The following is an 18,103-nucleotide window of genomic DNA, read 5'->3' on the forward strand; positions in this document are numbered from 1 at the left end:
ACAGACAGCAAACAAGAGCAGTGGAGACGAGAGCTTCCATTTTCATTAGAACATAGAAGGCTGCCTGGTTCTCCATGAGCTTAACATCCAACTGGAGGCATGAGCCCAGGCAACCAGGTAAGAAAGAGGGAGAGCAGAAACCAGAAAAGCCTACTTGTAACTGACATAGTATGAGCAGAAAGCCCTAAAGGATCAATGATGCAACTAAAACAACAGAAGAAAAAAGTGGCGAGATAGAAAAGCAACACATGTAAAACAAGTCCTCAAAGTTGAGACAGGGAGCTGCCCAATGAAAACTCCCACTTGCTGTCAACTAAAATAGCAAGGCTGTCTTCCTGTGAAGTCTGGCAGGTGAGTGTCCCCCAGCCACACTCCTAAGGATTTTTCAACCTAAATTTATATAGGTCAGATGAGATCTTATGCTTTCATTCCAATCTTCCAGAGTGTTGACACAGTTTTAAATCTCACCCTTTGACAAGTGAACAATTGCATACAGCTCTATTATACAGATAAAGCCTTCTACACAGCACTTCAAATGACTTCTAAAAACTGGCGCCAGAACAAAAGGTATGGGAAGCAAATTCATTTCTGGCAAGCAGGATCCACACCCAAACCAGGAAGGATATAACATGACCACCAGAGGTTTACCCCTCCTTGAAAAGCCCAACGCAAGGGGGGATGCGATGGCTCAGTCCTTTGCTCCCAAGCCTGATGACCCAAGTTTGAGCCCCAGGACCTACATGGTAGGAGAGAAACTCCTGCAAGCTGTCTTCTGACCTCCACATTGTAATTCCAGCACTAAGGAAGAAAAAGGAGAAGAGTCACAGCAAGTTGAAGGTGAGAGACAAGAGAGAGAGAGAGAGACAGACAGACAGAGAGACAGAGACAGAGAGACAGAGAGAACGAGAACATAGCATATGGCAAAAAGTATTAAGAGCACAGTAGGAGCAAATCGAGCCTGTCCCCTGACACGTTCAGGAATTTGAGGGGCTAAAAGTGAGTGCCTTCTCAATCAGTGGTGACTTCCCTGCTGCCTCTCCAACATATACCATGTCACCTAATGGAGTCATGGACTCTGGGAGAACACTGTTTAAATCCCCAAAGCCCCTTCCCTCAGAATCCATTCCAATGGCTTCAGCATGAGCACTGGGCCCTGACTCTTAGGTCACTAAGTATGTAGCCTCTATCATGCTGTGACGTTGTGACTGTTCAACAGTTCACAGGTTTGAAGACCCATGTTTCCAGCTGTGATCATCTTTAGAGATGGTGTACATGTTAACTAGCAGTGTGCTGTTCCTTGGTGGTACACAAAGGTTTTCCACCTGCATACGCTGATGTGTTCAAATAACAGTGTCTTAGACTCATGACAAATGGACAGCTTCTCCTATAATCTGGGTGGTCCTTTAATGATAGGCCCTGCCTGGAATGAAGTGCCCCCATGCCCCAGACACTGATTAATAACAAGTGGCCAGAGAATTCTAAGAGGTGTGCCAGTGTGAACCAGAGAGTCTTATGTCCTTCCTGACTTCGCTGGCCCACCCCAAATCACTCTCACTATGCTATGCCTGAGTAAGCTTCAAGCACGTTCTCCCACCTCCCCCATTCTGTCGGGGGCTATCCACGTTGAGCGTCCACAGTGGATTCTATAAACACATCTGCCAAGTCTCATCCTTCCTCCTCATTGCTGAGCAATTTTTGGAAAGGTCGCATATTTGCTATTCACACAAACCACCCACCCTCCCACCCCTGCACCCACTGATGCATACTCTCTCCCACGTCTCCAAATGCCAGACCTGTGAGCTCAGGGGGCACGAGCCTTGGGGAAGCTGAGAAGGGGGTGTTTCACGCTGGGAGTCCTCAGTACAGAGCTGTACACACACACACACACACACACACACACACACACACACACACACACACACACAGGAACCATGACTCCTCCATCATTCAAAGGAACTGCTCATAAAATGGGCTAAGAGAGCAGGCTGTTTCAAAGGACCTAGAGTGATCCAACCCCAGGAGCTTCACAAATATCTGTGTGTGTTTATTTAAGCCCAAGCTCCTCACTCCTCACGTGTTCCTATCTTAACCAAAGAGTGCATAACTGTCCCCACCCAGACGCAGCATCTCAAAGCCCCGGGTAGCACAAGTGGACAAAGCTTGGTTTCCAGTTCGGGCCACAGCTTGAATATCAAATTATGGTATGAAAAGGCTGAGTGTTTTTGTGGTGAAAGCAACTGAATGCCGCAGAGGCCAAAAGGAAGCCGGGAAGGGAGAAGACTGCCCCTGGGAAGATGGCTCAGGGTGGGGGGCAGCAGTTTCCTCTGCCCAAAAAGCCTCTTGCCGTCTCCATCCTGCTAGATGACCTACTTCTCTGAGGCCAACTCACTCCTGCTGCCCCACCCCCACCCCCAGTCTCCATCAAATGCTCTGTATACTGTTGTCAGAGTTCCTGATGCATGCTTAAAAGGCTACTGGTAACCATGGCACGGTCTCCATGGACCAGCACAACAGCTGAACCTCATCCCTGATGGCTGTTGAAAGGCTGCTGGACAGCTACAAGTGATGGCCTGACGTCTTAACTTACTTATTATTTTCCTTTTTTTAAGCGTTGGGGATGGAACTAGGGCCTTTTGTATACTAGGCAAGCAAACACTCTTCTATTGAGTTATATCATCGGCCCTGGATTTTTATATATATGTGTGTGTGTGTGTGTGTGTGTATATATGTGTGTGTGTGTGTGGTGTGTGTGTGTGTATATATATGTGTGTGGTGTGTGTGTGTGTATATATATATATGTGTGTGTGTGTGGTGTGTGTGTATATATATACATATATGTGTATGTGTGGTGTGTGTGTGTATATATACATATATGTGTGTGGTGTGTGTATATATATATGTGTGGTGTGTGTGTGTGTGACATTTGTTTTTTAGAGACAGGGTCTCATGTAGCCCAGGCTGGCCTTGAACTTACTACATGGCCAAGGAGCGAGGGCCTTGAACACCTGACCCTTGTGCTTCAGCATCCCCAGTGCTAGGATAACAGCTTGTGCCACCAAGCTCAGTTTTATGAGGTGCTGGGGATCAAACCCAGGGCACCATGAATGCTAGGCAAACACTACCAACTGAGCTACATTCCCAGTCTGGTATATATTTATTTAATTAAATTGATTGATTGATTGGGTTTTTCTTGAGACAGGGTCTCCCTGTAGCCCCAGCTGGCAAGGCTGGCCTGATACCCACAGAGATCTGCCTGCCTCTACCTCCAGAGTACTGGGATTAAAGGTGTACACCACCACACCCAGCTTAAAATCTCTTTTCTTTTTAAAAATTATTTTTATTTTCTGTGTATGAGTGTATTGCCTGCATGTATGTAAGTGCACCTGTGTCATGCAATGCCCAGAGCCAGAAGAGAGTGTCTGTCGGGACCCCTGGAACTGGAGTTACAGGTAGTTATTAGCTGCTGTGTGGGTGCTGGGAATTGAACCTGGGTCCTCTGCAAGAGCAGCCAATGCTCTTAACTGTTAAGTCATCTCTCTAGGCCCCAAATCTTTTTTCTTCAAAAGACCTTATAAGGGCCGGGCATGGTGGCACATGCCTTTAATCCCAGCACTCGGGAGGCAGAGGCAGGTGGATCTCTGTGAGTTCAAAGCCAGCCTGGTCTACATAGTGAGTTCCCGGTCAGCTAGGGCTACTGGGAGACCCTGTCTCAAAAAAGACCAAAGGGGAAAAAAAAAAAAAAAAAAAAAAGACCTTGTAAGGTACCACACTGCCTGGAGAGGACAAGTAAAATTCCTCAGGATGACATTCTGCCTGGTACTCTGGCCCTGGAATACTCTTGTGAATTAGCCAGTTGCCAGCCCTATTCCACAAGCCCCAGTGCCTCTCAACACAGACCCACAGTACCAGTTATATTCAACTTGTGAAGGGCCTTATGATACATATTTAAATATGCATCCCCTGGGGTGTCCCTCCTCCCCTCTGCCTTAAAAAACCAACATCCTTTAAAAACCCTGCAGTTCTCTGCACATGCCCAGGGCTCCTGAGGAAGTCCACAGACTGAATTCATGATGTACTATGCTGTGGTATATGCTTTCTCCTCAAATGGACTGCCTATCCATCTTCCCATTCCTAGACCCAAGAGTCACAGACTAGCAGCTTTCAAGGCCATCTGCTGAACACAGGTGTCAGAACTGCTCTCACCAGACTTGGGACAGAGCCAGGTCAACAAGTCCTGCATCCTGCCTGGCCTGGACACTAAGACACCCCATGAGTAGGGATGTCCTGCCATCCTGAAGGCAGGGAAGGGCCTTACATAGTTATCTCTTGTCTTGTATCAAGATGCTATGTATGTAAAGCTGTCTATGTTTTTTTTTGTTGTTGTTGTTTTCTTCTGTCTTTTTGACAGGGTCTTCCTGCAGCCCAAGCTGGTCTGGAACTTGCTATGTAGACCAGGCTGGCCTTGAACTCACGGAGATCCACCTGCCTCTGACTCCTGAGTGCTGGGATTAAAGACATGCACCACCACACCTGGCTATAAAGCTGTCTATTCTTACTACTCTTCCATAGGCCCCAGGTTGGGTTCCCACAACCCACATGGAAGCTAACAACTGTCTGTAACTCCAGTTCCAGGTGATCTGATGCCCTCTTCTGGCCTCCATGAGCATTTGTACACAAAGGTGCAAGCAAATCATTCACACACATAAAATATAAATAAGTAAATAAAATGTAAAGCTATCTATCTTTTTTAAAAAAGTTCACCTGCACCCAGAGAAACACTCCAGGCCTAGGAAAGCTCACCTTCTATTTAAGAAGAGTTCTTTGGGCTCCCTCACACCTAGGAAGGAGAGAAGCAGGCAGCCACCTTGTTCTGCCTGACCTAAGTGGCCTCTCCCTCCTTAGCACTTAGCTTGACCGTACAAAGCTGAAAGCCAGACCTCTCTGCTTCGAGAATCTTACAAAAAACCTGCATTAGCATGGAACAGTGAAGGCCATTCCTCTCCCTCCAATTCCCATGGGAAAGACCCTCAAGGGCAGGTACACCTTGGAAAGCCAAGGCCTAGCTCCAGAAAAACTGTCTCATCTTACAAACACCGACCCAGTGCCTAGCACACAGTGATGGTAGGTGCTGGGAGACACAATGGTAAGAGGCCACGAGTCCCTGCCTGTCTTCAAAGTGTCCGAATTCTAGTTCAGGAGACAGCAGACATCTGCAGGAAACTCCTACAGAGAGCCACCCCTGGGGAGACCCAGGGGGTCAGCAAGTGCAGATCCAAAGAATAGGCCGTGGTGCTAACGTGTAACTGTGCACACATGCCAGAAGGATGCAGGGGCAAGAAGACAGCACAAACAAATGGCGACCCAGACTGGGGAATAGGCATTGTCAGGAGCCAAACCTCTCACGCCCACTCACACTTCAGAGAAAAGAAACCTAGACCGAAAGGGACATTGGTGAAATTGGGAGCAGAACCAAAACACAGCTATCACCGTTTGCTACTCCGTATACATCGAGGCTAGGGGGGCTTCTAGAACCAGAGTGACTGATTATAATCCTGTCTCTGCCACTTAGCAGCTGTGTGACCTCAGAGTCCTCATCTGTAAAACAAGAATGAGTAACTACAGTACCTAGCTTCTAGGGCTGTTACGAAAATTACATTTATAAATGCGAGATGGTCCACAGCACTTTGACACAAGCGGGGCTGCTGTTATTATTACACACGTCCGCACTCTGGCCAGTAGGCTCTCAGGCGGCACGTCCCCTTCCGGCTGGAGAACACGAACCCGGGAGACCCCGGAGCCCTTGACCCTCCAAGGCCCGGCGGACGACACGCATGCGCAGAGCAGGGGAGGCGAGCCCACCCCGGGTCCCGCGCGTGCTGCAAGGCGCCCACAGGTCTCGGCAGCAAGGGGAAGGCAGCAGCCGCACACTCCGTCACCGAGAGACAACCGGTCCTGCCCCCGAGGGCACCCCCCGAGCTCCCAACCCCTAGCCCAGACAGCGAGTAGGTTTCCTCACACTTTGGAGCAGGCTCCTCCTCTGCACCGCCATCTTGGAGGACCCCCGCGGCGCGCCACCCGGAGGGCGGAGCACCGAGAGGCAGGGCTAGAGTGGCTTCGACGAGCTGCCCTGGCGCATGCGCGCAGCGCCCTCTTGCGTAGGGGAGGTGCATCCAGGGAGCTTTTGCGCAGGCGCAGTCTTTCTACTTTTACTTTCCTGGGGGCGAGGCATGAAGGCCTCTTGACGTTCTTTTTTCTTTTTTAATATTTTATTTATTTTTATTTTATATGCGTGCGTGTACTGCCTGCATGTAGGTATGCGCACCTGTGTCGTGAAATGCCCGCGGAGGACAGAAGAGGCTATCGGATCCCCTGGAACTGGAGTTACAGTTGTTAGCTGCCATGTGGGTGCTGGGATTCGAACCCGAGTCTTCTGCAAGAACAGCCAGTATTCTTAACCGCTGAACTATCTCTCCGGCGGGCGCACTGTTTTCAGGATTCTTCTTGGCGTTCCTGAGGCCCTGATTACAGCTATTTTTTAAAATTAATCTTTATGTGTATGTAAGCACATCACATGCATGCAGTCCCCACGGAGTCCAGAAGGGGGTGTGGGAACCTCTGGTTTTTAGCTACCATGTGGGTGCTGGGAAATCCCTATCCAGTGCTCTTAGCCCCTGAACCTCTCATTATGACTATGAGCACTTAGGTGGATGAGAGCAGGGAAGGCCAGAAGAGGGTGTTAGATTCTCTGGGACTAGAGTTATGGACTATTGTTAGCTGCCATGTGGGTGCTGGGAATCAAACCTGGGTCCTCTGGAATAGTAGCTAGAGCTTTTAACAGCTAAACTATCTCTCCAGCCCTTTTTTTGATCTTTTTTTGAGACAGGGTCTCCATGTAGCTTCAGCTGGCCTCAATCTCATACATCCACCTTCCTCTGCCTTCCAAGTGCTGGGATTAAAGGCATGCGCCATCATGCCCTCTTATCTTTTTTGGAGACAAGACCTCATAAGTACAGGCTGCCCTCAAACTCACTCAGTAGCTGAGGATAACCTTGATCAGAATTCTGATCGCCCTGCTTCAGAGTGCCAGGATCACAGAGATGTGCTAAGATGCCTTGTTAGACATGTTCCCTGATTCTCACACCAAGAATGCTTCCCTTAGTCACTTTTGATCACTTAACTTTAGAACCATAGTTGTCGCTTGCAGAGACTCCTGAAGACAAGAACTGCAGCATCTCAGCCCTGGGTTTTCTTATGCTCCAAAGAAACTGCTCAGCAAATGTTTGCATCATCAGACTAGTTAAAGACAGAAGCAGAGAGGAATAGATATGTTGGTAGTAACTGGGGAGCTAGGACAACAGCTTGGGGTTCCCCAGATCCCCCTGAATCCTCTCTTCACACCTAACCCCACAAATAATGCACCATGGCAGGCTCAGCCACCTTGGCTGGTTTTCCAGGTTCAGCATGACACTTTAGAGGATGAACATTTAGTCAGTGCCTCCTGTTTGCCAGGCACAGAGTTCCCAGGAGCTAGCTGATACATACAGGGACGTCTGCTGCCCCCCTGGGGACAGCATGCCTGGAAGCCAAGTTGTAAAGTGTGTCCCACTTTCCCCAAGCCAAACAGATGTGTCACACTGGGGCTTGTCATCTGTTCAAAATGTTTGTACCACAATTGCTGACCCTGATCACCATTTAAAACAGCCACAGCTGGCTCAGGGCCTTATCGTGGGTGTCTATATGGGCAGGCCACTCAGCACAGACAAGGGTCCCAATGAGCTGCAGGATGTGCACATTATACATGTTATCTGAGACATCAGATAATGGCATTTTGACCTTCCCCATCCCCTGACAGCACACAGAAGAGGCAGCCTTGTGGTGAGTCGGGCCTTCTGGGAGTGGAGGTGGGCTTTGCAGGAAAGCTAACCACCCCTTAGGTGAGAAGTCTACACTGAGGTCGTCTGTGATTCCACAGTCTCCAAGGCACCTGTGGGTTCCAGCTGATCCCTAACCTCACACACAGCCTCTGCAGCTGCTCTGCAGGAAGGTGCTGGCCTGAACAGATGACGTAGGGACCTTGCAAAGCATTGTGAAGAGAGAATAAAAGACGTGCTGTCGTTCTGTCATCTCCATTCTCAGCCTCACCTTCCCCCTCACTCTCTATTCTGACAAGGACCCCTAGCAGGTGTTGTAGCCTAGTTGCCCAGGAAGAGGGCAAGGACCCCAGACAGGACTCCTTTCTGATGTTTCCTTGTTGCGTTGCCAATTTTAGTAAATACATCATATTCCTTCCCTTAGACACACCATCATGGGGTGGTCAGCTCACAGACTTGTTTCAGGTTGGTAGCACTATACCCAGCTCTGTAGTAAATGACCACTCATGCACTGAAAAACTGTTTAGTCTCTTAAAGAAGCATGGTGAAGGGGCTGGAGAGATGGCTCAGCAGTTAAGAACACTGGTTGTTCTTGTAGAAGACCAGGATTCAAATCCCAGCACCCACATGGCAGCTACGAACCGTCCTTAACTCCAGTTACAGGGGAATCTGAAGCCCTCTTCTGACCTCTGCGGGCATTGCTTGACACAGGTGCATTTATCTATATGCAGGCAATACACGCATACACATAAAATTAAAAAATAAATTTAAAAAAGCATGGTGAAATACCTGGGGAGGGGGCTGTTATAGTACTTTAACAAAGGAAAGGAGGGGCTAGAGATGGCTCAGCAGTTAAGAGCATTGGCTGTTCTTGCAGAGGACCTGGGTTCGATTCCCAAAACCCACATGACAGCTGACAACCATCTGTAAACTCCAGTCGTAGGGGATCCGACGCTCTCTTCTGACCTCCTCAGTCATTGCACATCATGGGTGCACTTACATATGCACAGGCAATTCATTCTCTCTCTCTCTCTCTCTCTCTCTCTCTCTCTCTCTCTCAAATAAAAACAGGAAGGATGGAGCCAATGCAGCCAAGGCTTGACCTCTGAGGGATCTGAGCTGAGATGGAAATGGGATTTTGTGTTGCAGGTCTCCTTATATGTTATTTGAAATTTTTCAGAATCAGACATAGTGATACATGCCTGTAATCTCAGCACTTGAGAGGAAGGAGGAAGGAGGATCACTATGAGTTTGAGGCCAACCTGGGCTATGTAGTAAGATCCTAGCTAAAAGAAAAGTTTTTCAATTAAAAGTAGAAATGGGGGCTGGAGTGATGGCTCAACAGTTAAGAGCACTGGCTGCTCTTGCAGAGGACCTGGGTTCGATTCCCAGCATTCAAATGGTGGCTAACAATTGTCCATAACTCCAGTTCCAGGGGATCTGATACCCTCTCTGACCTCTGTGGGCATTGCACGACACAGGTGCACTTAACATACATGCAGGCAATGCCTTCTTACACTTAAAAATATTTTTTTTTACAAAGTAGAAATGTAAACAGAATCTTTGCCATCAAGAAGCTTACAGTCCATCAAGGAAAGCAGAAGATTGCAGATCCTGTGAGAGTGGCATGGTAAGTATAAGGCTGGGGCTGGAGAAACCCAAGAGATGCCTATGCCTGACTTAGGAAATCAGGGAAGGCTCCCTGTAGGAGGTGGCATCTAACCTAAGGCCGGAAGGGTGCATGGAGGGCGTATTAATTTTCTCATTGCTGTGACGAAAGCAACTTAAGGAAGGGTTTATTTTGGCTTACAGTTTTGGGGGTACAGCCCATCCTGGCCAGGAAATTACTGGAGCAGGAGCATTAGGCTGCTGGTCACATTGCATCTGCACTCAGGAAGCAGAGAGATATGCATGCTGGTATCCAACTCGCTTTCTCCTTTTTAGTCAGTTTGGGACTATCACCCAGGGGATGGTGCCACCTACATTCAGAGTGAACCTTCCCTCTTCAGTTAAACCTTTCTAGAAATATCCTCATAGACACACCCAGAGGCATGTTTCCATGATGATTCTATTTATTTATTTATTGACAGTGTCTCACTATGTAGCCATGGCTGTCCTGGAACTCTCTATGTAGACCAGGCTGACCTCGAACTCATAAGTTCTGCCTCCCTCTGTCTCCCAAAAGCTAGTATGAAAGGCATGTACCACCATACCTGGCTCCACGGTGATTCTTAATCCCATCAAGTTGACAAGATTAATCATCACAGAAGGAAAGTGTTCTTAGCAGAGGAACTGGCAAGAGCGGAGACTGGTCCAGTTGGTACAAGTGCTGGTGCAGTCAAGAGGGTCCTGACAGGATCAGTGTCAGTTCTGCAGAAGTGACACTGTGAACTTTTTCATGTTCTCTCTTTTTTAAAAAAATTTTTTATGTGTATGAGTGTATTGCCTGCACTCGTATCGTACAATGCCCTCAGAGATCAGAAGAGGGCATCGGATCCCCTGAACTGGAGTTACGGATAGTTGTTAGCGGCCGTGTGTCTACTGGGAATTGAACCCCGGTCCTCTGAAAGAGCAGTCAGTGACCTTGACTATTGAGCCATGTCTCCAGCCCCCACATGTTCCCTTTATGACATGTCTACACAGACAAATCAGTATTATCCTTTATGAAGGTCAGGGGACAACTTTGGGAAACTGGTTCTCTCCCCACTTCGTGTGTTCTGGGGTTCAAACTCAGGTCGTCAGGCTTGGTGGAAGGTGCCCTTACCTGCTAAGCCATCTTTTTTCTTTTTTAAAAAAATATTTACTATTTCATTATTTATTTGTATGTGTGTATATTGGGGGGGTGGGGTGCCCACAGAGACCAGAAGAGGGCATCATACCTGGAGCTGGAGTTATGGGTGGTGGTGAGATGCCCAATGTGAGTGCTGGGAATTGAATTCCAGTCCTCTGGAAGAACAGTGAGTCCTCATAACCTATGAGCCATCTCTCTAGCCCCTGTACTGAGTCATCTTTCTGGCCCTCCGTAATTTTAATGCAAGGCAATGGAGCCAATGTGATTGTTTCTATACACAGTGCCACAGTCTTACTAAATTCATTTAGCGAGTAGTCTCTTCTTTCCTCCACTACTTTTTTTTATTATTTTTGCAATTTTGTACACCAGTGTCTTTATTTTCAATGTTCTCACCTCTCTGGGGATTTCTGAGATTCAATGGAGAAAGCTTAGCAAGTTTGAGCTCAGAAACACAGGTCTGCTCCAAGCACCTTGGTTCTCTTCCCATCCCATGCCATCTGTTCTTGCCACTTGATACTGGGAGCTGCCAACCATTCTGATGCACAAAGTGCTTCCGAGGCCCATTAGGCCCCCAAACTGCTTCTTGGCCTGTTGCCACCTTAGCCAAGGTGATCTTGTTCAAGCCTGGAGATGAATTTGGGGGAGGGGGCTAATTCTGACCCCAGGGAAGTCAGGGGAGACTTTGAGGGGAGGTGACCTGTACCTGGGGATGGGGGTGAGGAAATGGGCAGACAGATGGGAGAAAGGGCAGCTCAGGCAAAGGCCACAGTAGAACCAGAGTCAGGGAGGAGCTGGGCAATGGAGGAAGCCAATGGGGTGAGAGGCAGTGGAGGGTGAGAGGGAGGTAAGTGGGTCAGGAGTAGCTTTATATCATAAGGTTAGAGGTTCATGATCCTGTTTGTGATTTAGGAAGATCACCCTGGAAGATCACCCTGGGCCTGTCCATAGGCAGAGGGATGGTACTATTAAGCTGCTGAGATACCAAGCCCAAATAAGAGGAGGTGGTGGCCTGGACTGGGGTGCTGACCAGGAACATGGGAGGAAGTGGGTAGTTTTCAAAAACATCTCAATGCAGGCATGGTGGTGCACAGCAGTAGTCTCAGCACTCGGGAGGCAGTGGCAGGCGGATCTCTGTGAGTTCAAGGCCACCTGGTCTACATAGTGAGTTCCAGGACAGCTGGGGCTAAAGGGAGACCCTGTCTCAAAAAAGACAAAAAAAAAAAAATCTCAATGGATCAAATAGATGCTGGTGGTTAAATGGGTGTAAAATAAAGGGAGCTAAAAAGCCTGGGGATGACTCCAGGCTCCTGAATCAGCTGAGTGACTGATGGTGGAGAGAGGAAAAGCAAGATTGGACCTGGGGTTGGGGACCCTGCTGGAGGGTAAGTGAGGGAAAGACAAAAAAAAAAAATCTCAATGGATCAAATAGATGCTGGTGGTTAAATGGGTGTAAAATAAAGGGAGCTAAAAAGCCTGGGGATGACTCCAGGCTCCTGAATCAGCTGAGTGACTGATGGTGGAGAGAGGAAAAGCAAGATTGGACCTGGGGTTGGGGACCCTGCTGGAGGGTAAGTGAGGGAGGGTATAGAGAAGACGCTGGAAAGTTCACTCTGCAAACCGCAGTGTATCCAAGAATGCATTTCATGCACTGGAGGTAGAAGTGGGGGACAGAAACTAAGGCAGATACCTGAAAAGGGGCAGTGGGAAGTAGACAGTTTGGCAAATATTTAGGAATTTGAGTGAGTATAATCTGGTGAATATTTGAAATTTTGAAGACTGAAACAAGTCTAGGATCAAACCGGGGGAGAGGAGTCACTGGGGGATTCATATCAATTTATCAATCCCCCAATTAAGCACATACTGGATGTCAGGAACATTTTTATCTGGATCCTGGAAGGCAAGTCCAACCTTTTGACATTAGGGCACACGGGAAATGCTCATTACACAGTCCATGTTGAAGAAGTGTGCAATCAACTTACAAAAAACAGGGCTAGGGAGATGTCTCAGTCAATAAAGTGCTTGCCAAGCAACAGTGAAGATCTGAGTTCAGGGGGCTCAGCAGTTGAGAGTATGACCTGTTCTTGCAGAGGACCTGGGTTAGGCTCCCAGCACCCACATGGTGGCTAACAACTATGGTGCATGCACCTGGCGCCCTTACATACATGCAGGCAAAACACTTGTATACACAAAAGTATACCCTGTCTCAAAAAGACCAAAAAAATATTTTTTGTTGTTGTTTAAAAACTTTTTTTTTGGTCTTTTTTGAGGCAGGGTCTCCCTGTAGCCCCAGCTGGCCTGGAACTTGATATGTAGACCAGGCTGGCCTCAAACTCACAGAGATTCGCCTGCCTCTGTCTCCTGAGTGCTGGGATTAAAGGCGAGCACCATCATGCCCGGCTGTTGTTTAAAAACGTTAAAAAAAAAAGTTTAAAGGATCTGAGTTCAGATCCCCAGCATTCACATAAAAAGGAGGGTACAGTGGTGTGCATATCTATAACCTTATACTGAGTGGGAAAGAAGATCCCTGAGCTCATTAGCCACCCATTGTAACTGAATTGATGAATTCCAGGTTCAGTGAAAGATAGTCTCAAAAAAACTAAGGTGTTTGCATCCAAGCATCTCTGATCACTGATGAAAAGAGAATCCCTACTTGACAGTCCTAGGCAATGTGTAGGAGAAACAGAAAACAAATGTGAAAACTCCATTCCAAGAAATCTGAATGTATTCTGGCCCAAAACCACATATAAAGGAGGGGGAATGGGCCCTTCCTGTGGCCCATCTGTGCATAAAGATCACTGACATTCTGATGAGATGTGACTGCTTGGGTACCCAGTTCAGATGTGTTGCATAAGATGGATGGGGATTTTCATATGCTAACAGAGGTCATGAAGTTGGGGGGTGTGGGAAGATGAGGATGGAGAGGGGAGGGGGTCGAAATATCAAAACATGTTTGAAATTCTAGACTCAACTAAAGTGGAGGGTGATCAAAGGAGACATATGATGTCAACCTGTGCCTTCACACATACATGCACACATGTACACACTCATTTAACACATATACAACACACACACACAAATTGTGGTGGCTGGGGAGATGGCTCAGTAACATGCTTGCCATACAAACATCAAGACCTGAGTTTGATCCCTGTAGAGCTCATGTTCGTTTTTTTAAAAGCCAGGTGCAGTGGTGGAGACGGCACTGAAAAGATGGACACAGAAGGATCCCTGGGCTCACTGAAAAGATGGACACAGGAGGATCCCTGGGCTCACTGGCCAGCCAGTCTAGCTGAATTTGCTGAGAAACCTTGTCTCAAAAAATAATCAGCAGTTAAGAACACTGGCTGTTCTTGCAGAAGACCCAGGTTCAAATCCCAACACCCACATGGCAGCTAACAACTGTCTATAAATCCAGCTCTAGGGGATCCGGTGCCCTCGTCTGTCCTCAGGCATTGCACGACATGGGTGTACTTACATGCAGGCAATACACAAAGACACATAAAATAAAAATAATAAATTTAAAATTAAAAAAAAAAATTGACTACAAATTGCACAGCTTTTAATAGCAGAGTCTAACTTTACAAAATTTTGAAGTCTTTGAGATCCTCTCTTTTTTTTTGTTTGTTTGTTTTTTTGGTCTTTTTGAGACAGGGTCTCCGTGTAGCCCCAGCTGTCCTGGAACTCACTATGTAGACCAGGCTGGCCTTGAACTCACAGAGATCCGCCTGCCTCTGCCTCCCAAGTGCTGGGACTACAGGCATGTGCCACCACGCCTGGCAACTCTCCCTCTTCCACTTTTATTATTCTGGCTACCAACCAGATGAAGCCGGATGAAGAAATACTTCATCCTCAAACTACTTTTATGACTCTGGCTACGTGCTGGAACCCCACATCCTTGAACTTTAAAGATTCTTACTAGAATGCCCCTTCCCCTTTAAATTAGCCAGTCAGGTTTAGATTGTATAGCCAAACCTCAACTAATGAGGGACAGCCAAGCTCTCCCTTATGTTAGGTACAAAAGGAAGAGGCCATCTTAACAAGGTGCGCTTGCCGGATTCAGAGCATTGTGACATCCTTCTGCAGAAGTAGAACATTTGGCCTTGCTGAAGTGCTTTGGATTATGTGGTCATTTTCTTGAGACCCCCAGACCCATTTCTAACTCTGGTCACTCAGTGACATCTGGCCTGTGGTTTGGTGAAGTAGCAAGTCAGAAAAGCCACAACTACGTCCTGGAGAAAAAAATAGCAGCCCCTCCCCCCAACTAAATTTCTATTACTATTGGGCAAAGGACTTCCTAAAATCTGCAGCCAGCCTTGCACAAGCCTGTCCTGTTCGCCCAACTTAACTCCTATATTAATTCAAGCCTGGGCCAGTGAGATGGCTCAGCCTTAGGTAAAGGCACTTGCCACTGCTAAGCCTGATGATGGCTTGAGTTCAATCCCCAGGACCAGTATGGTGAAAAGAGAGAATTCCAGCTCTTAACAAGAGAGGGCTCATACTTTCCTTAGGGTGAGTGCCCCACTCTGTGGTTTGATGTCTTTGCCCTACTGGTACAAGTCTTTGCTTCCTGGGACTCCAACCTCAGCATCCATCTAATAAGTCATCAGTGTACATGGACACTTAAAAGCTGTGAAACCAAAGCCTGTTAGTAAAGTGCTTGAGTTCCATCTCCAGCCCCGCATAAGCTGGGAACCTGTAATCCCCGAACTTGGGAGGTAGAGGCAGGAGAATCAGAAACTCAAGGTCATCCTTGGTTACACAGAGTATATAGTGAGGCTAGCCTGTCTTTAAAGAGGCCCAAGAACTTGCCATGTTGACCTGGAGGGCGCAACCCACATCCGTCTCAAGGAGAAGTCTGGTGACTTTAAGTCATCTTGAGGAAAAGGGTTTTTTTTTTTTTTTTTTTTTGGAGACAAGGTTTCCACCATGTTGCCCTAGTTGGCTTGGAACTCACTATGTAGACCAGGCTGGCCTCGATATCACAGAGATCCACCTGTCTCTGCTCCTGAGTGCTTGGATTAAAGTGGTATGCCACACCCGGCAGGGCTTTCCACATCTGACATAGCATTTCTAGGACATGAAACTGGGACAGAGCTAAGGAAGACACCAGAGCTGGAAAAGCACAGGGGACAGACAGTAAGCAAAGCAGAAGTCATCACCAGTCCCGACATATGCAAAACTGGGGACTTTTCACACTAAGAGACGCTTAAGAGGCTAGGGTTGGTGCTCAGTGGTAGCTCACTGGCCTAGTATGTTCAAGGCCCTGGGTTCCATCCCCAGTCCTACAACGAAGCAAACGAACAAAAAGAACAATAACAAACCAGGCTCAGATATCCGAGTTAGGGAAAATATAGAGAATGAGTTTAACCAAAAAAAGTGAAGTCTGGGGCCAGAGAGCTGGCTCAGCGGTTAAGAACACTCACTGACTGCTTTTGCAGAGGACCTGGGTTCAGTTCCCAGCACCCATATGGTGGTTAACAACCATCCATAACACCAGTTCCAGGGGAATCCAATGCCCTCTTCTGACCTCTGCAGACACTGTATGACACGTATAGGCAATACACTCATACACGTAAAAATAAAAATGACAATGCCAGGTGTGGTGGCACACACCTTTAATCCTAGCAAAGGCAGGTGGATTTCTCTGAGATAAAGGCCAGCCTGGTCTACATAGTAAGTTCCAGGCCAGCTGAGACTACAGGGAGACCCTGTCTCAAAAACACCAATAATAATAATAAATAAAAATGATAAAATATTTTTAAAATTTTATTATTTTTGATCTTCTATTTTATTTTATGTGTATGCATGTATTGCCTCTATGTTGGCAAGTGCACCCGTGTCGTGCAATGCCCACAGAGGACAGAAGAGACTATTGGATCCCCTGAAACCGGAGTTACAGACAGTTGTTAGCTGCCGTGTGGGTGCTGGGATTCGAACCCGGGTCTTCCGCAAGAACAGTCAGCATTCTTAACCACTGCACTATCTCTCCAGCCCCAATAAAATATTTTTTAAAAAGAAGTGAAGTCCCCAATAGAAGTGAAATCCCCAATAGGTTTCAAAGCAGGACACAATGGGGGAGGGGTGTCAGGTACTGCCCTACATGACCCTGGCTGTGTCACGGCCCAGGTCCTTCTGTAAAATGGGATGTCTCACTGTCGCTTATCACAGGTATTAGAAGACACGAACTTGATAACCCTTTAGAAAGTGCTTAGGGTAGCTCCAGCCAACAGTCAAGTGTAGCTATCTAACAAAGACTAAAAGGAGAAAATAAAAACCCAAAATAGACAAAGGTGAAATGAAGGTGCTAGAGAGGCAGGCTTGTGGGCACGTTGTCACATGGGGTCCTGCTCTCAGAATAAGCCTGGTACTTAGTTCAGTGGTCTGTTTTTGCCATCCTGAGACTCAAAACTTTACGTGTGTGTGCACACATGTGCTTATGTGTATTTGTGTATATAGAGCAGCTAGAGGTTAATCTTGGGTGTTGGGTGTCATTCCTCAGGAGCTGTGCACTGTTTTGTTTTATTTATTTATTTATTTATTTATTTTATTTTTTTTTCTTTTTTTGGTCTTTTTGAGACCGGGTCTCCCTGTAGCCCCAGCTGTCCTGGAACTCACTATGTAGACCAGGCTGGCCTTGAACTCACAGAGATCTGCCTGTCTCTGCCTCCTGAGTGCTGGGATTAAAGGTGTGCGCCACCATGCCTGGCATTTTATTTATTTTTATTTCATATGTATGAGTGTTTTTACTGACAAGGGGATTTTGCACAGGTAGCATTTGGTGGGAGCAACTTCTTATTTTTCAATTTTTTGTTTTGTTTTGGGTGTTGTTGTAAGTGCACCATGTGTGTGCAGTACCCATAGAGGCCAGAAGAAGGCACTGGATCCCCTAGAACAGAAGTTAAAGAGCAGCGTTTTTAATTGCCAAGCTGAGCAATTTCTCCAGTCCAACTTTGTTGTGTTGTTGTTTTGCTTGGTTTTGAGACAGGGTCTCAGCTACGCAAGGTAGCACTCAGGAGGTAGAGGCAGGTGGACAGACCTCTGTGAGACTGAGGCCAGCCTGGTCTACATAGCAAGTTCTAGGCCAGCTAGGGCTATAGGAAACCCTGTCTTTATTTTTTGTCTTTTTGAGACAAGATCTCTCTGTAGCCCTAGATCTTGCTATGTAGCCCTGGATCTCTCTGTAGCCCTGGATCTTGCTATGTAGACCAGGCTGGCCTGGATCTCTGTGAGATCCGCTTGCCCCTGCCTCCCAAGTGCTGGGATTAAAGGCATGTACCACCACGCCCAGCGAGACCCTGCCTTTAAAAAAAATTAATAAGAAAAAAGTCAGTAAGGGCTGGCGCTGGAGCTCAGTGGTAGAGCATTTGTCTCAACATGCATGAAGCTGTAGGTTCGACCCTCAGTACTGGAGAAAAAAGAAAGAAAGAAAAAGAAAAAAGGAAAG

At 47.2% G+C, this 18,103-nt stretch overlaps 1 protein-coding gene across 2 annotated transcripts in view; it reads right to left on the reverse strand.

Moving 5' to 3' along the window:
- Tab1 (TGF-beta activated kinase 1 (MAP3K7) binding protein 1) overlaps positions 1–6,122 on the reverse strand; it is a 29,261-nt gene extending 23,139 nt beyond the window's left edge. For both annotated transcript variants that reach the window (XM_017802750.2, XM_008851227.3), the window contains exon 1: positions 6,017–6,122. In XM_017802750.2, the coding sequence (XP_017658239.1) occupies positions 6,017–6,049 (33 nt within the window). In that variant the 5' untranslated portion in view covers positions 6,050–6,122. The remainder of the gene's footprint in view (positions 1–6,016) is intronic.
- Between the last annotated feature and the right edge of the window lie 11,981 nt (positions 6,123–18,103).

Source organism: Nannospalax galili, unplaced genomic scaffold (genome assembly GCF_000622305.1).
Source record: "Nannospalax galili isolate Female #2095 unplaced genomic scaffold, S.galili_v1.0 scaffold445, whole genome shotgun sequence".
NCBI lineage: Eukaryota > Metazoa > Chordata > Mammalia > Rodentia > Spalacidae > Nannospalax > Nannospalax galili.